This window comes from Rattus rattus, chromosome 2 (assembly GCF_011064425.1).
Source record: "Rattus rattus isolate New Zealand chromosome 2, Rrattus_CSIRO_v1, whole genome shotgun sequence".
NCBI classification, from domain to species: domain Eukaryota; kingdom Metazoa; phylum Chordata; class Mammalia; order Rodentia; family Muridae; genus Rattus; species Rattus rattus.
Window position 1 is genome coordinate 40750214 of NC_046155.1, and position 23374 is coordinate 40773587.

Here is a 23374-nt window from a genome sequence, read left to right on the forward strand (position 1 = left end):
GCCTTGGACACCCTTCCTCCCATCCAACAGCTCCTTTGCCCAGTCTCTCAGCCCTGGGAAGCTGAACAGGCTCTGCACTGACCCAGCTTTCTCCCTCCTCGCCTGCCCGAGTCTTCTCACCTTTCATCTCCTTATCTCCAGGTCCCTCCCCACCTCTGCATCCCACTCAGTGGGCAAGAGGATGTGATGTTGACTTGCCAGACTGACTGAACCGCTTGAGACATGGAAGGATTTGGGGGCTGCTCAGGGGACCTCCCAGCTTCCCCTCAGCCCAGTCTGTGTCCTGGTACACCCTGCCCATGCTGGATTGACAGCATAGGCAGACAATGCTTTCCAATCAATGTGACAGGACAGAAGGTGAGGCTTTTGAGAATGAGTCGTTCGGATATAAAACAACCTAGAAAACTTGAACTGACCGTAGGCCAGTGGTTTCAGCAGGGTTTCCAGCCGTCTTTCACCCCAGGAAAGATCAGTGGTTTCAGTACAAACTTGAAGGTTTTGACATGAGTTGGATTTGTGTGTATGGGTGTGTGCTCTGCTGGAGAAGGAATCCAGGGCTTTGTGGGAAACTGGGTAAGGGCTCTACCAGAGGAGGACGCCATCCTCAAATCGGATATTTTTAACACGTCCAAGGGGCACCACAGCTGGGGAGGACAGAAGGACATTCTCCATATAAAAGACACACCTGAACACATGTGTCCCTGTGGCTACACACTGAGTGTGGCAGACACTCTGACAGTGGAAAGAGACAGCCCTGAATCTCCTCACACGTAAGGAATGACAGGGAGAAAGAAGCCCTTAGCAACAGACATTCTAGTGGACAAGATTCACCATTAAGGAAATGCTGGCTTGGAAGCCACAGGGAGACACCACTTCATACCCACGGCGTGGCTACAAGCAGACGATGTCAAAAGACACACGACGCGGGGTTGGGGATTTAGCTCAGCGGTAGAGCGCTTGCCTAGCAAGCGCGAGGCCCTGGGTTTGGTCCCCAGCTCCAATAAAAAAAAAAAAAAGATACACAACGCAGAGTGTTGCTGAAGGTAGGACGCTACTGGGCATGGCACGGCACCGTGGTGAAGGGTGTGTGCTGTGCTACAGACCCGTGGAAGCTCCTTGACTAACCGTAAACTCGTTGTGTGACCCAGTGACTCTTGAGAGAGGGAAACACTGATCTACCATGAGCTGTAAGCCAGCACGCCCAGCAGCGGTGTTCACTGCAGCTGAACCTGGAAATGACCCGCAAACACTTCATCTGGGTGGAGTGAACGCTACCTGGCTCCTCTGACACCTTGGACATTGTTTGTCAATAACAAAAGCCACTCTTCTGTCTCTATTTTCTTATGAGTCAGATCAAGGAAAGCACGCAAGATTCGAAGGCCTCAAAACAGTCTGCTACACAAGAGAAGTCAGTTACCACATGTAGCCTGTTGCATGACTCCGCCTTATAAAACAGAAAAAGTCAGTCCCCAGATGGGAACACAGCCACAGGCTGCCTGGGGCTGAGCTGGAAATGGGCACAAGAAATCAGGGAGGCTGACGGAAACTTTCCAGCACTGAATTGTGGACAGCTTGGCGGATTTACTGAGCCACTGAGTTGCTCTCTTCAAAGAGGTAAACTTAATGTGTGCGAGTCGCGCCTCAGCAAAGCTCTCTTGGCTTGTTCGCTTGCACTGTGAGTCAACCCCTTCATCTGAACGCTGAGTGGCTAAGTGCGAACTCTTGGTCTCCAGTGCTCGGCCTCAGGGACAGCTGGGCCAATAGGCATCCAGCGTTTTGCTTGACTTTATGGCTGGGTTGGCAAAACTGCAGCAAACCCAGTACCACAGCTCTGCAGCTCGTAAGCCTGGGTGTTGCAAGGGAATCACGCAACGGCTCATGGCATGGAGAGATTGCCTCTGCACTCAGCCAGGGCGCTGGACCGCCATGGAGCTACAGGAAGAGAAGTCGGACCACAGCTCAGGTTTGCACATCTTTTGCTCTGGTTCCAAATTCCAATTCTGTTGTTAATAGGAGCATGTACTTATGGAAGTCTAGCTTTGCTTTGCAGCCTTAGAGAAGTCTGCTCTACGGAAGTACAGACTGAGGAAATCAGCCATTTTTAAAGGATGAGACCCGCTGCTGTTCAGCCTTGTTGGCGGCGGGGATCTCAGGGCATCTTCCACCTCAAATCCCTCTGAATAAAAATACAGCCAATGAGCCCTTCTTCCACAGGGCCACTGTTGTTAAGCAACGGAATGCACTCAACGAACCTGGGTCCCTCCATCCCATCCCCCACCCCAAGGCTTCCTATGTACCGGTTCAAGCCATTGAGTCCTTTTAGCATGCTTCTGCCAAGACTCTGCCAGCTAAACTGAAAACAACCACCATACCCATCTCTCACCGTAACCTCTAACTCCACATGCTCCGTGAGGTTCCCCACGGACAGCTTACTCCTCTCACTGCCTGTAAGTAAATTAATTAGCGGGAGTCAGGCTGCAGGTGCATGTGTGGGCTTAATGAGTTTGTCCTCGTGGCTGACATCGACTGCCGTGCAGAGTCCCCAGGGAGTGGGTGTCTGTCATACGTTTAACCCAACCTGTTCAGCCTCACACAGATGTCGTCTGTCGCTGAGCAGCACCACCAGGGACCGCTCTGACCACAGAGGCCATGGGAGGAGATCAACAGTTATGTACGGGCTACCTGGCCCACATTAACCCATCCAGGCAGACCCCAGTGAGCAGGAGGGAGGGGGCGGAGGACCTGAGTGTCAGCAGCGAGCAGGTGAACATCTCTGGGTAGGAGAGTACTCTAGCCATGGTCTTAGGACTTATGGTTAATGACCAACCACAGCAGCAGTGAATTCACTAGACTGGGCTTCCAGAATCATCACCTCAGGACCCCGATTCATCAGCGGCCATTGAGGCCGTCTACAGTTAGTGGTTCTTCTTCCAACAAAAGCAATCAAAGGAAGGAAGAGTCTAGTTTCTATTCCCCCCAACTCCCGTGGGTTTAAGAAGGATAAAGTCCACACTGGTAGGACGGGATGGCAGAGGAAGGTAAAAAGAAAGCCAGGGTCACCGGGAGTCAGGAAGCAAATAGAGAAGAATGTCACCCACATTCAGGGTAGGGCTTCCCACCTCAGTTTAACCTTTCTGGAAACACCTTCATAGACATACCCTGCGGTGTGTTTCCATGGTGATTATAAATCCAGTCAGGTGACAATGAACTTAACCACCACAGAGGTCAACGGCTGTTTCATTTAATAAAAAAAAAAAAAAAAAGGCAACCAGACAACTCATGCTTCAGAAAACCTCTTGCCAAGAAGCAATCTATTGTCAATCAAACACAAAACCAAACAGGCTCCTAGATCCAATATTCATTCTAGAAGGGTAACAGAGGCCAGGGGGATTTGTGACATGGTGACATATTTCCAATGCTGGAGTGTCACCTATGAATGAATGACAGGGAACGAAGGCAATTGAGGGCCCCTTGCTGTATAGTGCCCTTGGGAAGTGTTCCCAGCTGTGCTGACGTCCTGGGGAGGGGTGAGAATGTCAGGAGACCATGCCAGCTGGGTGTGAGTCACTGGCGATAGCCTCCCGAGGTATCTGTTTTAGAACTGATTCATTTGGAGGGACACATGTGCCATGGCGTATTTGTGGAGGTCAAAGGACAGCTAGTAGGAGACAGTCCTCCTTCCACCATGTGGGTCACAGCGATTGAACTTAAGTTTTGGTGGCAAGTGTTTTTGCCTGCTGAACCATTTCACTAGCTTCCTAGGGCTGGCGCTCTCTCTCTCTCTCTCTCTCTCTCTCTCTCTCTCTCTCTCTCTCTCTCTCTCTCCCTTCTTCTTCTCCTCTCCCTCCCCATCCCTTCCTCCCTCTTTCTCCATCCTGAGGTGAAGAAACTCCTCTGCCATATGCTCCCATCTGCCCAAGAACCCAGTGACCGTGAGCTGAACCATCTGGAACAGTGAGCCCAAAGAAGTTTCTCCTCCTCAGCTGCTGGTGTGGGGCATTTCCCGCCACATCAAGGAGGAAAGAAACTGACTCATGTCTGGAGGTGAAGAACGGCTGTAGAAACACATCGACCCTGTTGCACAGGCCACATCGAATCTTGATTACAACAGAGAGTGAAAATCTGTCTGACCCACATAAGACAGGCAGAAATTCAAATGCTGGCTTAAATGTTTAATGGTATCAGAGAATTGGCTATTACGTTTTTAAACACACTAACGGTCTTGCAGGGTTTGCTCATTTTGTGGTGCTGAGAGTAGAACCCAGGCCCCGTGCATGCAAGCCAAGCACTTTGACCCTGAACTGTATCCCCAGTCCTTGTGGCTGCATTGCTTAAGAATCTGTGTCTTGCAGCAAGCGATTCAGAGGCCAGAGACAGAGGACAGACAATGGCTGGCTGGCATCTGCTTCCAACCAGTTTGGGTGGTGTGGAAAAGGTTGGAGTTAAAGTTGGTAATGAGCCACTTGGGGCTTTACTCTACCGCTTCTGCTATGATTCTCAGTCTTCACAGCAAGGGAGCACAGCTCTCCACAGCCAGGAGCACAGATTCCCACAGCAAGGGAGCACAGCTCTCCACAGCCAGGAGCACAGATTCCCACAGCAAGGGAGCACAGCTCTCCACAGCCAGGAGCCCAGTTCCCCACAGCAAGGGAGCACTACATCTCATAGCAACGGAGCACAGCATTACACAGCCCAGGAACACAGCTCTCCACAGTGAGGGAGTACAGATCTCCATAGAGAGGGAGCACTGCATTCCGCAGCAAGGGAGCACTGCATGCCACAGAAAGGGAGCACAGATCTCCATAGAGAGGGAGCACTGCATGCCACAGAAAGGGAGCACAGATCTCCACAGTGAAGGAGACTAGACTCCGTGATTTCTGATTTCTGTTTCCCATCAGACTCAGCATTACCACTCTCCAGATGCACCATTACTTAATGAACTTCCAAGAAAAGAACGTGTTGCTGATTAAATGACATGCCATCCCTGAGAACACAGAGCTGTTAATGTGGAAACACAGCTTAGAATCCAGAGACGCTGTTAACGTCGCCATTAGTAAACCCCAGCTGGCGTTTAGCCGACATCTCTGTGAGCTTATCACATTGCAAACACCTGTAAAATCTCATAACAACTGTGTCAAGATGCCCCTGCTTTATGAATAGATAAAAGAAGGCCCAGAGGAGTGAATTAACTTGTCCTAGGGTCACCCAGCCAATAGGACTCTTCACTGCTCTGTGACCCAGGGTCATTCAAGAGTCTGGAGACCTCTTTCCTCAGTGGGAGGACACCTCACTGTACACAGTAGCCCAGCAGAGGGCGCTGCTTGGACCCCAATGTTGTAACCACACTAGATTCACCTGCTGGGGGAGAAATAGAAAGAGGGGAAGCTCACAGTGTCTGGATGGCCCGCAGGGAGGTGAAGGTGCCCTTGGCGAGACTCTGGATCTTGTTGTCATACAGGGAGAGCAGAGAGAGGTTCTGCAGGTCCTGGAAGGCATCAGGCCGGATGCAGTTGATCTTGTTGGCATTCAGAAGCCTGTAGGCAGAGCCAGGCTGGGAGGTAAGAGAGGGGCAAGGCCTGGCCCTTTACACATCCTGCGCTATCCTGGCTCTGGACACTGGTGCTGTCAGGCCACTCCACAGTGCCGTCTCCATCCCTGTCCTCATGCTGGGCCTCCAAGTTGACTGCAGAATAGCACAGAAGCAGAGAGGTTCCTCCTTCCCAAGATCCCACAGGGTCCCCATGCACACACAGGGCTGTTTCAATGTAGTATTGCCTGGGTCTAAATTCCTGGCCTGAATTCTCTTGACTCCAGGAGGCAGAGCTGACCTGGGGACCCCTGTAAGAGACATCCCTGTCCCCAAGGAACACAGGTCACATCTCATGAGCCTCTGGGTCCTGATGCCTAGCAAACAGCTCTGAGCCTGCCTCAATCTCTACATCTGGCTGCATAGCCTTCCTGGGGCAGACTGTCTTCATGTCTCAGGTGGGTCTTGTACCACAAGTATGTTGCGAACTGAAGTTCCCAGAAAAAGTCACGCCCATGTTAAAGATTCCCCAAGGCTGGTGGCCCCACCAGGACCTCATGATTGGGGAGAGTTTTGGGATATTGACGATCCAGAGACAAATTCTCTTGGACTGTTCCCACCTCAGAACCTGCCCTGGCACCCTGAGTACTACCAGGTCAGACTTTTGGGCTATATTAACAGGCTTAGCTTCTCCCAACCCCAAAGCTGAGAATACCATCAGACAGCATCTGAAACCTATGGCAAAGAGCAGAGAGATGGGGGTTTGTGTCTCTGGGAAGCCGGAGGGGATGTGGACCCAAGGATACCCTCGAATCGTTCCTTACAGCAGCTGGAGGGTGTACAGGCCTCCAAATACACCTCGGGGCAAGTCTGTGATCTTGTTGCCATAGAGGACCCTGGAGAAAAGGCAGCAGAGAGGGAGATCAGAGGGCAGCTTTGCCAAGCCCCAGGAGGGTTCTGCAGACCCACAGGCAGCCTCTCCACCAATCTGGTTCCTATAGTATCTGGCCAGCAGGTGGCAGCAATGAGTCTTCAAGCAGCCCACCTCTGGGAGGCAGGAAGGTACTCTCCCCCCTAGGGTTAGATTTCTGCAACCGGGGTGTAATTTTGTTCCCGTGTCCACTCCATCTGCCCTTCCCCACCTACAGTGAACCCCACAGAAGTCTGCAGAGGTGCCCTTCCGAAGGACCTCATGAGAAAGTAGTTCAGTCTCAGAGCCAAAGGAGAAACTGTCTCCGGGCAGGAGAGATGAACATATTTTCAGAGAGACGTAGGGGGGGAAAAATAGAACAGCAGACAGCACGTGCGATAGGTGGTGGGATTGCGAGTGGTGTATTTTTACACTTTGATATTTGTAGAGTTTTTCCACACTGAGCATGAATGAATCCTGTGTATAAAGAGAGGGCGGGAGGAAGGGGAGGAGCACAGGATTAAAAAAATCATGCGGAGCGAGGAGTCAGTGTACACTTCACCCCTGGTGTAATCAGTCAGAGTGAAAGGCCTGCGTGTCCTCTCCTCAGATACGACTTGGAGATCCTCCCCAGAGGCGGGCACGGTAGGGTAAAGGCCCTCTGGTAGGGACGGTGTGGGGTCATGCAAGAAGGTGAGTTGAATGGGGGAGGGAACTAGACAGCAGCCTACGGGAAGACAACCAGACTCAAGGCTTGGTCAGGTGCCTGTCCCTGAGCTGTGCCGGGCGCTGCAGGGTAGAGATGGACTAGAGGGAGAAACCAGGCAGAAAGACAAGGCCAGGGCTGGCTATGGGGGAAATAGATAACATAGGGCTTGTGTGTTTGATCCCAGCGTGTAGTTTCCTAGAGAGTAGGAAGCTGGCCTTGGCCCCAGGAGTGATGGGATCTATTGAAATGGACCTTTTGTCTCTCTAAACTGGCATGGTCCAAGGTAAGGTATTGGTATATCACAGGAGGGAATAAAAACCCTACAGGCCACGGAGGGTCTGCTCATCCTGACTGTACCAGGGCACGCTCAGGCTGTCGTGCACAGATGTGAGGGCTGCACACTGCACAGCTTCACGGGCCCCGGTCACAGCTGGCAGAACCTATCCTCTTGGGCTCTCCTCCAAAAGAAGGCACGCATAGAAACGGGAGCTGACAGCCTCCTTTCTTCCCTGGCAGTAAGATGTCCATTCCATTCCGCTCGTTGGGTCACTGGGCCACTCAATCCTGTGTCTGCCCTGCCCGGTGCCTGAGAGCATCGCAGGGTTCTGAACCACGAGAAGCCTGACCAGCTACGGAGCCCGTCAGACCTGGGTGTTCTACTCACAGGGAATTCAAGGAGCGGAGGCCTTGGAAGGCGTCGGGTGCAATCTCAGCGATCTGGTTGTTACTCAGGTCTCTGTAAGGGAGCAGGGAGAAGGCGGCTGCACCCCAAGGCTGCAGGCCTGGTTTCAATACCTCCCAGCCACATGGGGAAGTGGGCTCTTTAAAATAAAAAGGTCAACTACCCACTCAGGTGAGCACCTACAGGCTACTCCCTCAGTCCCTTCTGCTCAGGAAGGGACATTCTGCCTGGGCCCTAAGGCCTTTTCACTGCCATGATAAAGTGACAGGCAGCTTCGGACATGGGCCAGGCTTGAATATGGTTCCCCCATCCAGGCCTCACAGCCACTCTGTCACCCCACATCCCAGACAACAGCCCCGTGCAGGAAGGCCAGGCCACGTCGGAGTCAAGGTCTATGCCTAGGCTGTGAGACAGTCTGACCCAGACTCTTCCTCCAGACAGCTGGAGACTGCCAGGAGAGGCTGGGACTCACATCCTGCGAAGCTTTCTGTAGGGAGAGAAGGCTCCTGGTGGGATGGATTTGATACCGTTCAGCTCCAGGCGGCTGCAGGGAGAGGGAGTGTGAGAAGTTGTTACTAAGGGTCATCTTTAGTAACAAACTATTGGTCCCTCCCCTCCCCTGTGGGACCAGTGTTTGGCAGGGAGAGGGACACATGCTGTGATCTGGGCCCCCAAATCCCGGCCTTGGCCTTCTGTGGCTGAAGGGACCCCATGGTGATGCTGCACTAAGAAACCCATGCTGGCAGCCCCATCCGACTGGGTTGGGTGTGGACCTCGAAGGGATAGCCTCTCCCCACTGCTTGCGAGCTTCCCAGCCTTGTACAGGGAGCTCGACTTGCTCAAGGAAGCAGCTTCTCTGTTTGCTCCTGAGAATGATGGGGAAGCTCAGGGTGGCACCACCCCTCTACACTGGTGGAGAGAACTTGGCTGAACAGCAGAACAGCTTAGCCCTGCACTCACATCTCGGTCATCGTCTCCGGAAGGTTAGCAGGGATGGCAGTGAGGCCTTTGCCACGGCAGTCCACGATGCCATTGCTACAGCTGCACATGGCTGGGCAGGAACCGGACGAGAGGGTGCAGGCAGGCACTTGTGCAGCCTCCCCCTGGCCTGCAGAAACAGTAGGTATGATATGGGAGAGTCTCACACTATGGCTCCCCCTCCAGATCTGCTGCTGGGAGAGCACAGGGACACAGTCTGTGGAGGAGGCTCATTCACAGGAGCTCCCCAGGGGTGCAAGGACAAGAGAACACACTGACCTGTGCTTAGGGTCCCTGAAACTGGCTGAACAGAGCTGACGGCTCTTGAGGCTGATTCCTATGCTAGAAAATTCTATTCTAGAATCCTGAAGCCCTAAATCACCCAGCCTTCTGGAGTCAGGATCCCCATGTCCACGGGAGCTGTGCTTATTGGGCACCAGCTCTGTGCTCACACCAAAAGTCTCGAGTGAACCCTCCTGCACTACCCCTGGAAGAGCGTTCTATCACCTTCTGTGCCTGCGACACCCTTTACCTGGTAGAAATTGGCCTGGATCAATGACTAAATGTCAAAAGTGATGTCAGAGCTCATGTTTTTAAACACGGGGATAATAAGTTACAAGAAGCTCAACTTTTAAGTGCTCAGTTGATCGATAGACTACCCAGTCGCACTTCCAGCCCCACGAAGGTCCCCTTACCCCCTTCCTGAAGGACATCGCTATCCGAGATGCAGCACCTGAGATCCCTAACTCTTGTTTGTGAAGTTCACCTTCATGGCATCACTTGGAGGGTCTCCCCCACTTACAAACCCTCTGAGATTCACCCTGTTGTGAAGAACTTTGCCCTACTAACTGCTGAACAGCATTTCCACTTTGTGAGATACCATCCTTAGTATATTCACTCCCCACAGGGGCTGAGTTCTGATGTCCCCACACTGGAAGCCAAGGGGAGCAACCCATTAAAGTGGCTGCCACCACAGGGGGTGAGGGGTGGCACTGGGGGTGGGGACAAAGGGGAAGGGGAAGAACAGGAGTGATTGATTGGTATAAGGAGCAGGAGAAGGCATGGGGTGGAGGCAGAGGGAACAGAGACTGGGACAGAAGGGGACAGAGAGTGGAAGAAAACAAAAGAGATGGATGAGAACAGAAGGGAAAACCTAGGCGGGGGGGGCAGGGAAGATGACAGACCAGAGGTGGAGGGCAGAGAGAGGAGGTGACAGGGGGCAGACAGTGTAGGTGCTCATCATAAGCAAGGGGGTGGGGCAGAAGGACGCAGCAGGCAGGGCAGGCAGGGCAGCAAGCAGAGGACAAAGACACGGGACACAGCACCCACCTGAGCAGCTGAACTCGCTCTTTTGCACCTCTGCCACATTGAGGCCCCGAAGGCTGGCGGGCCCAGAGCACTGGGTGAAGAGCCCGATGGTGGGCCTCTGTCTCAGCCACTGCGAGAGCCAGGCCAGGTGACAGTCACAGAACAGGTGGTTGGAGTGCAGCCGGCTACAGGAGGAGAGCAGCTCACAGCAACAGGGCCCCGGTGGATCTGTCAGCAGCCGCCTCCTCCTCCTCCTCCCTTCCCCGACCCGGAGGCCTCCTCGGTGTTTGACTCAGTCCCAACTCAGGACTGCCTGCTCCCTGGCTCCCTTCTCTCCCAGCCTGGCTTCATCTCTTAGGGGTCACAAGGTCCCTTGCCCAGATCACCCACCTCAACTTCAAGGAAAAAACCAAGTCATTTGTTGTCCAAGGGAAAACCAAGAACAAGAAACTTTGGGCGACTGTCGATTTCAAACCCCTGGCTACCCTGGCTGGCCCCTGGGCTGTAGAGGGTAGCCCCACCCACACCCACACCCACACCCGCTGCCCAGGTGACTCACAAGGTCCGAAGCTTGGGCATATGGTTGAAACTGGACACAGGGATGGTGGTGATGTTGTTGTTGTTCAGGGTCCTGAAAGGAAAGGCGCAGATGAACATTTAACACCCACCCAGCAGGGATTTACAGGAGATTTGTCTGCTCATATAAAGTCTCTCATGCCGGCTGTGACATTTTACCTAAAGGGGGACCAGCCCTGCTCTGGGTATGGAGGACAGCCCAGAGCTGAGCAGGTCACTGTACTCTTGCCACCCCATGGGCTCTAAGTCCAGGAGAACAGGGAGCTGGAACCGAGAAGGGCCAGCTTACACACACACAGGAGAAGAGCCACAGCTTAACCTCCGTGGTGGGAAACCACCCAAACTTCATATTTGGGAGGACTTTGAGCAGTAAAACCTACACAGCAGCTGAGGTGTGACCCTGAGCTTGAACTCCTGCATCAGCTCCCCACCCATGGCCTGCCCTGGGTTTTACTCACAGAACCTCCAGTCCCCGTAGGGCACGGAAGGCCCCTTCCTCGATGCAGCTGATCTGGTTCTTGTCTAGCTGTCTGTAAAGCAGAGGGGCACTGTGAGGAGGGGAAACGTTGCACAGAGCAAAGGCTGAACATTTTGACAGAGCACGCCATTATTTTCAAAGAAGAGAGTAATGGTGTCAGCCCAAAGGAGCTATTAATAAAAGCCGGTTTCCTCTTATTTTTAGCTAAAACAGTAAATTGAAATAAAAGCCCTCGTCCACTCCTCTACCCAGCCCCGTATCTCCCTTGGGAAGCAGGCACCCCTCCCTCGGATTTTGGAGACCACCTAGAGTGTGTTGGCAGCTGACGAATGAGAGTCACCCAGGAGGAGTGGCAGCAGGGGCTGGCAGACAGAGTTCTGCTGAATGCCAAGTGAGGTCGGCTAGCCCTGGCTACCTGGAGTGCTGCTGTCAGAGCAAATGGAAGCTGTGATCTGAGTTCATTGGGAAAGAATGTGCTGATCGATTACCAATGTCTGCCCAGGCACGGGAGGGGTGCGTGTGACAAGCATGCCAGGCATTTGCCATTTCTGTTTGTAGCCAGACCTCAGGAGGTGGTAAGCCTGGACTAGAATAAATTTGAATACTAATAAACTATTGCATTTAAACGGTACTCAGCAGAGCGTCCGCATTTCCTCATCTCACTTCAACCTCAGAATAAGCTTGTGGGGGGCACATTGTTTTCCCCAACAATGTATGAAGGCTCTGTAATGTTCACTGACTTGCAGCAGCTTGTGCAGTATCACTCGAGGAGACTAAAACCAGCTGCTGATCCAAAAGAAGCCAGGGGACACTGGAAAACGAGGGGCTGAGAACATGGCCTGGCATCCCAGTACCCTCTGAGCACAGACTGGCCATGACAATCAAGGCACCTCTACAGTGGCTTAAAGATAAAGATGTGCCAGGGCGACCATGCCAAGCCTCTACTCACAGATTTTTGAGGTCTGTGGCTCCTCGGAAAGCCTTTCTGGGCACAGCCTGGAGAGAATTCTCACTCAGGTCCCTGGGGGACAAACAGAGACAAAGCGGGTACCGTCAGGGGAGTCATGGTGAGAAGTGAGGTCACTGGCTTCATCGGTGATCCCACTTCAGAGCCTGGATGGGCTCTAGGTTGCTTTATCAACTGTGACTGAATGAATTAATGGTAGTTACAGGGGAGCTTTCTGTCCTGACAGACACTGGGACATTGTCCCCAGTCACCTCCCCTCTGGGCAGAGGATGGTTAGAGAGAAGCTCCCAGTATCTGTGATCAGCACTAGCAAGCCCCATGGTTGACTGAACCCCAACCACATAGGAGGGAGCTGAACAGAGGTTCATTGGAAGGCGCTCTCCACGGCCCTCAGTGGCTCTGGCTTCCCCTCTATTTTGCTGGTAAGAGAGCTGTGACTGCTGGAGGAGACAGACCCATGTGGCTCGCCCAGTCTTGAACTAGGCTGGCTCTGATTCCAAGTCTACTCTGGGGGATCGCAGAGAGCAGAGCAAAAGGAAGTCTGGGTCCCTTGGGGACCACGTCACAAACCAAGGCTCTCTGCCCACTTCCTGCTGACTGTGCAGTCCCAGCTAGCTCCCTGCTGACCCCAGCAATTACAGGAGAAGCCCAGGTTTGACCCCCAGCTCCTTCAGAACCCAGATCACCAACTCTCCTTTTTGTCTTGTTTGTTTTTGAGGCAACTGATGATACAACCATCAGTGGGCAATTGAAGGATGCTCAAGGGAACGCCAGCAGGTAGCGAGAGCACTGCGGAGAGGAGGGACAGGACACTAGGTGTTCCTGAACCTACATAGTGTTAGACCCTCGGCTACACCATTTCCCCTCTTCTCATGTATGGAATGCACAGGCTGGACCAAATGCTTTCTAAGCATCCAGTGGGATCCCCGACATATGAGGGCTCAGAGACACATGCTGAATGTTGGAGAACCCCGTCCATTCCTGTGTTGGAGCCTCGTCACAGAAATGATGGTGCTGGGAGGTGGAGCCTGCAGGAGGGCTACACCAGGGACAAGCTCTCAGGAAAAGGATTGGAGTCTAATGGAAAGAAACCCCAGAGGGCTGGTGGGAAGGCCACGGACCTAAGGGCACTCAACCTGCAAGCTCTTTTGCCCTCCATGTTGTGTGCCATGGCACAGGTACCTCTCTTCCAACACACACACACACACACACACACACACACACACACACACACACACACACACACACAGTAAATAAATTAACGCAATGGGAAAATGGTAAAAACAAAGATGCCTCGCACAGTTGCCGGCCCCACCGCTGTAAGGGGACACAATGATGTCTGATTTCTGTGAATCAGAAACCAGGCCCTCCTCACATACCAAGTTTTGAATCCTGACCCTGAGAACCACGAGAAATAAATTTCTGCTGTTAATAAGTCACCCAACTCGAGGTATTTCACTACAGCAGAGTGAATAGATTCAGACCCATGTTCAGTGAGGGGCTTGGCTCTTTGAGGCCCTTGAGTTTCCTGAAGTGAGGGACCGATGTTAAAAGGTATTTGGGAGGCAGGTAAGAAGATAGTCAAGCCCTAGCTACCTTTGACCCTCAGGGAAGCAGGAGGTAAGAAAGCCTGTTGTTCAGAGAGATAAAGGCAGGGAGGTGGTGCCTTAGCGAATGTCGGGCTACACAGGGAGGCAGTAGCCCCAGAAGGTCCCCAACCCAACCCAGCAGGCAGCTCATCCCCAGGCAGGGCCTGAGAGAGAGTCCCAGGCTGTCCCCATGCGAGTTATCTACTTAATCCTCCCCTCAGCTCTGCGAGGGGAGAGCTGTATCTGTATCGATTAGCCGATCAATTCAGCCCAAGCCTGCTCTGTGCAGGCTTTACAGTAGCTTGCCGGGATTTACAGATCGGCAAGAGAGCAGGCAGGAGGGCTCAGCAGAGAAGAAAACTGCAAGGGCTGGCACTCCGAATGTGCCATGTGATTCACAGGCACACCAGCCAGGGCAGGGTAGGGGCTCGATGCTTCCTGGGAGCCAGGGAAGGGGATCAGCAGCACACGTGATGTATGTGTGGTCTAAATGGATCTGAGTGTCAGGAGTCCAGGGGTTTGTGCACTCAGCTGAGACAAGAATTCTCTCAGGAGTCTTTATAAACTCTCTCTCTCTCTCTCTCTCTCTCTCTCTCTCTCTCTCTCTCTCTCTCTCTCTCTCTCTCTCTCTCTCTCCTCCCCCCCCCCGGCAGCACAGCCTCAGCAGCAACACTGGACCCTTATAATGAACAGGGTTTTAAGTGCCTCTTATCACAGCATTGGGTCAAAGGGTGTCTCGGGAAATCAATTCTTCGAGCACTCATAACAGAGGGCAAGGAGCAGCGGGGTGGCCGGGCACAACCTGGAACAACTGGGTCAAGGCAGAGCCTGCTAAGACTGGCCAGAGAGGTTGCTGGCCCAAGCTTTGTGGACATTGCCCTCCAAATAAAGATCCCAGAGTACAGAGCAGATAGAGTGGGACACTGAGCGCTTGGGATAGATGGGGTTACCTCCCCATCTTGGGAAGCCCAGACTAGTCCTGACCAGAATCATCTCTCCCATTTAAATGACCAAAGGGAACAGTTTGCAAACCCAGGAGAGGCAGCATGAAGGCCAGCAGGAACGGCAAGTGCTGGCTATCTCAAAAATAAATGAACAGAGCTGACGCCAAAGCAAGCGGTGGGAAGATTTCAGGGTCCGACTGCTTCTGCCTCGTGCTAGCTGTGGACCCAGAGAACCCAAGAGGGACATTGTCTGTCATGCAAGGCCAGGTGAGATCCTGTGAGTGTACAGTTTAACATTTAAACCTCATTTCCATTTATCAGTATCCAGAAAATGGGGCTTTTGTCCCTTCCGTTCCCCACACGGTTTCACAGTTGTTTCCAGAGTGGCCACTAGGGTGCGCCAGAAGCCTTCCCTGTATTTGATATACAGCCACAGCTCTAAGCCAAGCAGTCTCACTTTTTGCTACGTTTGACTTGCCCTGTAACACTTCTCTTGTCTTTGTCACCCTTCACGCTGACCCCCCCCGTACCCCAAGCTAAAGCCACTCATCTCCGCCTGTGGCCTGTATGAAAATCCCCTCAGCACAGCCTGGACCTTTCCCAGTCCTCAGCCTCTGTCCTCCTCAAACTCAGGCCACCCACCCCTCCTCCACAGTGTTGTCACAGGACCCTCAAAACAGAACAACTAGACATGTATCTGAAGGGTAAGAGGACCCGTGGGAGAGCAGTGCACGGTCTGGTCCTGGTGATGTGGAAATTCCAACCAGGAGAGACCACATGTGCACTCGGAGAGAAGAGAGCATATGTGCAGGAGCCTCATCACTGGCTGGGAGGAAAACAGAGCCTGACGGAAGGTCAGGAAGAGATTTCTGATAAGCGGGTCGGAGGGGGCGGCAGATGCTGGGAAGGTATAGCGGGGAAACACCCACAGTGGATGCCACTGATGAGACAGTCAGCAAGCGCTGGCTGGGCCACCTGCATTTTGAGTGTTGGGCATCTGTGCACCTAGAAAACCCTTCAGCTTTCTTATCTCTGTCTACAGACCTTTTCCCTAGTTCCCGTTTCAGTATTCAAAATAGCAGATACACACATATTGGGTTGGTGTACGGATATTTAATCCTCCGACGACGGCAGACATCGCTCTTGCTCCCTTGTATATCCTGGGGCTGGTGCACTGCAAAGGCTCTGTAACCAGAGCTGACCTGAACCAATGAGGAGTCTCAGTGACCCTCCTACATCCTGGTCAGAGCAAGGGATTGACACAGGATGCAGCTGCAGGGAGGCAGACACGGGGCAGGTAGGAGTCTCTGGACTCCTGGAGCCTCCCTCTAGCCTCTGTTCTGATCTGTCACGCAGATGGCTCCTAGAAGGCAAAGCAGCAGCACAAACAAGAAGCTGGACTTGTGGATGATGTCACCTTGACTCTGCTTCCCTCCTCACTGTATCTAGACGGGACACTGCACCTAGCAAGGGGTCTGGGCAGCCGCTGAGGAAGGTAAGAGCCCATCCTGGGGCCCTCCAGAGAAGGAACTCCGTTCTAAGGAGCATGGTAAGGGTTCTGTAAACAGAGACTCTCCCAGTCTATCCTGTATCCCACCCCCAAGGGCGAGGACTCTGAAGTAGCAGCTTCCCACCCATAGTCATCCACCACTGGGCATGGGAGCCCTTCTGCCTGTCCCTGACGTAGGCATTCTCCCCAAGTGCCTGTTACAGCCATATTCCACACTCTGACGAGCAGGGGAGCCAAGGTCAGGACCCCATGTTCTTACTGCTAATCCCCATTACGCTCTAACCTCTAACCGTCTCAGCAGGCTCGCTGCCTCTGAGGGGATTAGTGGGGCCCAGTTGGGGCAAGGCGTTGGGCACCAGCCAAGGCCATACTGGGCTCTAGGCTCTGACATGGATCTGCTGCCCCACTGCAAAGCTCTTTACTTTGTGGCTCTTCAAGCCGCAGGGAGGTTCAGATCAGCACGGTGTTCCAGGGCACCTTATCCGTGGCTTTCTGGTCATGAGACTGCTGGACCATAGCCCTGGGCCTAGAGTACAGCAAGGCACCATGCATGCACTGAGCCCCTTGTGCAAGTAATTATCCCAGGAGTGTGTAGGCATTGATTAGTCTCTTCTTCAGAAAGCTCGAGTACCCGTTATAGGTGGAGCTGAGGCACGGGAGCACCCAGCCAACACTGCTATTGGGTGTTTGGAGCTCTGTGAGAAGAACATGGTTTGAGACTCACCAGGGACTCCAGTCAAGATCCACAGAAAGTTTCCAGCGGCTATGGGTGTGTGCCTCTCACTCAGCCTGCCGCGAGTGGCTACTGTCCTGTATAAGACATCACCTCACACTGTTATATGAAGGGGATCAAGTGCCAGGAGCCCAGAGCAATGGCTACACAGGCTGCCTCTGGAACCTGGGCCAGAATCTTTATGTCTCTGGACAGGTAGATTTTTTTGACTTTATCAAGGTCTCCAGCAAACTGGAGCGTATTAAAGTTGGAGGGCTACATCTGGCAGAGAAGTACAAATGCTTTGATGTCCCCATCAAACTGTGGAAGCAAACTGCACTGCAGCCTCTGTAATCCAGACATCACTTCAAAGCGGCGGGGTTCCAACACCTCCGCTTTAGTGAGGGAGAAAGGAAAGCAGCTCCCGACTTCTCTCCTGAGGCTGAAGGCAGAAGAGTAGGGACGCACAGAGGTGGGGGTAACCAGCTACTTCATTCACTCTGCAGACCTTTTCTGCAAGGGAGACACAGCCCAGCTCTGTTTAGCACAAGCCCGCCTTGCACCTAGAGGTGCAGGCTACACACTCGCTACTCACCAAGGAACTTGTTCTTACAGTGGGAGAGAGCCCCAGCCTGTAGAACTGTGCATGTAGTGACGAGGACTTCCAAATGCCAAGCTCCTGGGGTAGTCTGGATATCACCACCCTTGAGTAACTGGTTTGAGTCTTCCTTTTTGTTCCCTCCTGTTTTCTGAGGGCCCAATGGGCACAGACACTGGCATTAGCAGAAACCTCCCTCCCTGCCCACCAGGGGCCACCAGCACTTCTGTGCAGCTTTCAAGCCATGCGCCCACCCCACCCAACCATTAACTCTGCAAAAACCTTACCAAACAAAGAACTAAGTGGCCTGGCTAGTTATACCATAAACCATCCTGTGACACTGACTTGACACTGGGCTGTTTGCTGGGCAGCTGTGAACATCGACTTCCACAGAAGAAACACCCTAAAAGAGATCCCCCCACAGAGCAGCCTTCTCTCATAAGTAGACTGGCTCCGCTAAGGCAAGGTGGCTCTGAGATTGGAGCCCCACTCAACTGAAGGACACCCAGGACACAGGACTGCTGCATCCTTTAATTCCGTCGACAGTCAGAAAGTGGTAAGCTTGGGTCCCAACCAATGGTGATTGGCGAGGTGGCAGGGAGAGACAGGACATCTCCATCGGGATTGGTAAGGCTACCTTTCACCAGGATGGGAAGTGGGTGCCATGGTCAGTGGCACAGGACTCTGGGGGTGAAGACATTGTTCTTCCCAGGGTTTCTGCTATCAAACTCCATAGTTAGGTTCCACAGCTCCGTGAAGAATGGGCACTGTGCTAGTCTCCAGGGATGTGGCCTCCCGGTCACACAGGAGGACGGGAACGTGGCACTGGAGCACACGGACCTCAGAAAACCAAGGCCACTGGAAGGGAAGGTGGGCGTGAGGTTGGGAGCCTTTGGCCAAAGTCTGGTTGCCTTTCTCCCTGTCTCCAAAAGGGGTGGGGGACACCTGCTCTACAGGGCCCTGGGCGTGGTACAGTCTCCTGAGTGAGGCCGAGTATCAGCTGGTTCTGAGGCTACACTAGGAATCTGTCTATCCGTTCATCTGTCTGTCCCCTCTCCACCCCCACCCCTCAGTCTCCACAAAGAAAAGGCTATAATGAGAAAGAGCAAGGCCCTCATCTGCACCCTCAGAGGAGGCTGGAGGGTTCAGGTCCACCTCTCCAAAGTCAGGTCACAGATCAGCCATTCAAGGGACCAACACCCCTCTTTGTTGTCTTGAACACTGGTTTTTTGGGGATTTTGTTTGTTTGTTTTTCATTGTTTGGGGGGGGTTTGTTTTGTCTTGTTTTGCTGGGTTTCCATGTTTTGTTTTATTTTAACATTCTTAAACAACAAGAGCTGTTCCCCTTGTCCCGTGGCCTAGGGACTCCTGATTGCTTGCCCGGCTTCCCTACAGCTACAGTGGTAAGCTGGAGTCAGGTTCACCTCAGTCCAAACCCCCAGAGCTGGGCAGACAGCAACAAAGCCGGTCTTAAGTACTGTGAGGAACACAAGGCAGGAGACTCCCAGAGAGTTAAAGAAATGAGTCAGTTTGACGAATCGATCTTTGGACAAATCGGCCAATCTGAGAATTGCCTTTGGCAAATTGGCTTTTAGCAAAATGACATTTGGTAGATTGTTCTGTTTCTGACACAGCGATGCTTTTACAGGGCAATTATGCACACACTCCCAGCCTGGCACCGGGGCGCAGAAACCATTCTGCAGATGGCCGACCCACCCACCTCACACACTGCTCAGGGCTTAGATGAGCTGAGCCAATGTGGGGGTTAGAACACTGAGGAAGGCGCACACTGCCCAGCCTGCAGACCCCTTCCTGATGCCTCTTCCTTCACTCAGCCCATGTTGACAGAGAGAGCAGATTCTTTGGATGGCACTGGGGTGGGGAAGCAGGTGTTAATGCAGTTTTTGAAGAAGGAAAGCCAAGGGAAGGAGCAACAGGGCTCAGTAAGGAAAACCTATACTGTGCTAAGGAAGGAGGCTCTGCACAGGGCAGGTGGCCAAGCTCCAGCAGCTGCCAGTCTGTGCTTCTTCGGGAAGAAGTTGGGACTCTGGCCAGGGTGGCAGGGCAGCCAACGCTAGGACAGATGTCGTGGAAGGAACAGCCTACCAGGGAGGCTAGTGAGTATCACTGAGCTCTGAAGCATTTATATTTCTCTCATCCCGTTTACCTCTCTCAGTATTACTACTAAAAGCCATGCCCCACTGTTTCCTGCTCCTTTAGAAGCAGAAACCTTGACTTTAGGAGCATCTCAGGCAGACAGTGGGATCTGCAATTGTAACCCTGGTCCCCTCAACATGACACAGAAGGGAACCCTTGGAGAAGGAAAACATCTAGCACACAAGCATCCAGTTACAGGAGCAAATATCTGCCCTCCAAATCCCAGAGTCACCGGGAGGAGCTCGCCAACGGGCCAGGCGGGGAGCTGTCCCTGGTCCTGAAGCATCCTCTGCTCACACACCTTGGACCTCAGCTACCCTCAACCTTCCATAGCTAGTCCAGACCCAGTTTAATCAGCACCTTTTCTTTTTCCCAAGCTCACAGAGATTCCAGCTTGTAACACACACTAGAGGATCCAGGAAGTGCACTGTGGCCCTAAGTCTCAGGACAAACATGTGCGGGTCACAATCCACATCACTTTCTTTTAGAGGCTGGCGTGCAACTCTGACCTGGACCTCCTCTATTGAGGCTAGATTGTCCCGCTTGCCCATCCAGATGCAGCCAGTGCAAGCAGGTGGTGAGACGGTGTCTGGCATGCTCCAGACACGGAGGACCTTTCCCACGGTCATAGCTGTTCTCCCTGTGGTCAGTGCCACTGGTGATAACTGTGTTACCTGCGGCATCTATATGTGTCTGGAACTGTGCCGCGTGGTTCATATGTTTTATAGACACACCCTCTTACAAAAGTCGCCCCCTCCCAGCTCTGCAGGACTTGAGAGTGAGAGGGAGTGTGCGGGGAGACAGGCAATGGGAAACTGTTCATTCATTCCCACTGGGGTTGTTCCTGGGATCTCACGGAGCCTGCATTTTACTTTGCTTTTGTGGTTCAGGGATCCATTCCATAAGCACACAAAGCAAGAATTTTGATACTGAGATAAAAGCACAGCCCTGACAGGGACTTTTAAAAATTTTTTTATTTTATTTTTGTTTTCTGTTTGGTTCATTCTCTCTGGCCTAAACTAGCCCTAATCCCACAATCCTCAGCTTTGATTTCCTAGGTGCTAGAAACAGAGACATGTGTTATGACGATGGCTTACAATATTTCTAAGGAATAGTACATGTAGTTCAGGTTGGTCTTGAACTTCCAACCCTCCTGATTGCTAAGATCACTGGTTTGTACCGCCAGCCTAATTTATGCAGTGCTGTGGATCAGCCCAGGGCACTGGGACTGCTGAGCACTCTACCAACTGAGCGATGCCCTCAGCACCTTAAAGTTTATTTATTTTATTTTTTAGGTTTTTGGGACAGGCCTCTTTATGTAGTCCTGGCTATCCTGACTATGTAAATCAGGATGACCTCAAACTCACAGAGATCCTCCTGTTCTGCCTCCTGCGTGCTAGGATTAAAGGCAAGCACCACCGCTCCGGGCTTTAAAGATTATTTTTAAAGGGTATTGGCACTGTATCTATTTTCCAGATATCGTAATGATAGCCTTTCCGCGCTGTCCGACTACAGAGTCTACAAGCTAACCCACTCTACTGCACTGGGTCAGCACACGAGAATCCTCAAAGTGATGGACAGGAGGGTGGTGAAGCTTCCGGACACACGAACACGCACATGCACAGGTGTCAGTGGTGACAGATGAACTCGGAGGTGGGAGGTGAAACCAAGGTCGTCACAACGTTGACACTAAGCCATAAGCCCAAAGTCACATTGTACTCAAGACCCTCTGTTTTATAACCCGGGTAATTATATAATACACGTTAGACAGTCTTACCGAAAAAATGACATGAGGATCCCTGAGCAGCTGTGCCGACAGAGAACGGAGTATTAGTCATCATCTGGAAAGAGCATCATCTGGGGACTTCTTGCCACCCTGGATCTGTCACTCCGTCTAAACCCCTGTGGGCTTTAAAGGTTCCTGGGGTGAAGGACTACAGCTGACAGCCTGTTTCAGACATAACCACACTAAAGCCTGTGCTATGCAGACTCTGAACATCAACTCGTTGTTACAGGGACGTGTCCAGGGTGAGCCACAGCTGTCAGTCACTGCTTTCTCAGAGTCTCTGGCATCAAACCTCACCTCAAGAACAATACTTCAGAGGCCCCAGAAGAATTACCGACACTAGAGCTCCTGTGTCCAGTCCCCATGAGTTATGTAAATGATGGTTGTCTCTGAGTGGACCCCTAGCCTTCTAGAGATTAAGAACAGACAAGGCCAGGCATAATATGTCCCCTTATGCTCATGCTCAACCATGGGAGTAGCCAAGAGCATGAAGTAAAGTTTGGCACATGACCAGTAAGCAAACCCCAAACTGAACCCAGAGTCCCAGGCCAGAATCCCCCAGTTATCAACAGGAACAGCAGGAAGTGATGGCTGCAGCCATGGGGAACAGGATCCATCCAGGCACAGCAGGTTCAGATGCTGCCCTGTGTGAGAAACCAGAGAGACACAAAGAGACAGAGGAGAGAGGGACAGAGCCGGGGACAGCACTGTAGTTTGGATCTGAATGCTCCCCGGGGCTGTATAAAAGGCTGTCATGCCACTGAGAAGCAGAGACTCTGATAGGTGGGTGGACAGATGGGTGGATGGTGTCCTTGAAAGGCACACTGGGATCTTGACTCTCCCTCTCATTGTTTCCTGGCCTCCGTGAGACAAGCAGATCTGCTCCGTGATGCCACCCCTGGCCACAGAGCTATGGGGGGTCATGTGATTGTCGACTGAAACCAAGAACCCAAATAAATGCTTTTCAATTTCTTAAGGTGTTTTGTCACAGTGATGGAAAGCTCCCTGACAGAAAATTAGACAGAAAGAGAGGAGGCTGGGAGAGAGAGAGAGAGAGAGAGAGAGAGAGAGAGAGAGAGAGAAGCTAGATGAGAGGTGTTTGAGAGAGCCCCGGAGAGACCCTTCCAACCCCCCCAACCCCCACCCCGAGTTGAAGATGAGGAGCACAGATGTGTAAATGAAAGCCACAGCGTGTGGCTGCTAAGCCCTGGGCTCACTGGCTTACTCTGGGGTCGGAGGGCTGCCTCCCCGACTCTTCTGGGCCTGCCGGGCTCAAGGAGATAATTTGCCCATGGCCGGAGGTGTCAGGCTCTGGTGATGAGTGTGAAATCTGTGAGTGTGAGGCCTGTAGCTGATCTGCCTCTGGCTTGATGAATCTCAAGCGGAGGTGGGAATGAGCTCCTCTCAGAATCAACTCTCCACCAGGGTAGGGTCATCTTGTCCTCACCCACTGGTAAGGGACACCCCTAGAATGAGGGATGGGAGCCTGGGGGGTTGTGGGCAGTGAGGGGGGATGGAGGCCAGTAAGGACAATCCATTCTCACGTCAATGGGAGGCTCTGGGGATAAAGCTCCCATTATCCTGCACCGCAAACCCAACCAGTTTATGTAAGAGCCCGGTCTCAGGCTGAGAGTCCTGGCTCTGCTCCTTGACAGCTGAGTGGCTCTGTCCCTCCCGTTCTTCTAAAATGGGGATAACAAGTCATCAGGGACCTTAAGTACATGTGGTGAGCGTGTGCGTGTGTGTGTGTGTGTGTGTGTGTGTGTGTGTGTGTGTGTGTGTGTGTAAGACATGCTCACACAGCCTGCCAAGTTGGGCAGTGCTGCCCTTGCTGTTGCTGATCTAGCGCAAATGTTCAGCATGGCCAGGCCAGGGAAGGCAGTAACCCAGGTAATGGGCAATGGTTCAGTCTGGGGGGAGCAAAACAAAATCACCAAGACGTC

General features: G+C 52.6%; 1 protein-coding gene across 1 annotated transcript in view; it reads right to left on the reverse strand.

Moving 5' to 3' along the window:
* The window catches only part of Slit1 (slit guidance ligand 1), a 144278-nt gene that overhangs the window by 41760 nt on the left and 79144 nt on the right, over window positions 1-23374 (reverse strand). The window contains exons 5-13 of the mRNA XM_032891963.1: window positions 12118-12189; window positions 11149-11220; window positions 10674-10745; window positions 10136-10299; window positions 8789-8936; window positions 8301-8372; window positions 7811-7882; window positions 6352-6423; window positions 5391-5534 (exon numbers count right to left, since the gene is read on the reverse strand). Of these exons, the coding sequence (XP_032747854.1) occupies window positions 5391-5534; window positions 6352-6423; window positions 7811-7882; window positions 8301-8372; window positions 8789-8936; window positions 10136-10299; window positions 10674-10745; window positions 11149-11220; window positions 12118-12189 (888 nt within the window). The remainder of the gene's footprint in view (window positions 1-5390; window positions 5535-6351; window positions 6424-7810; window positions 7883-8300; window positions 8373-8788; window positions 8937-10135; window positions 10300-10673; window positions 10746-11148; window positions 11221-12117; window positions 12190-23374) is intronic.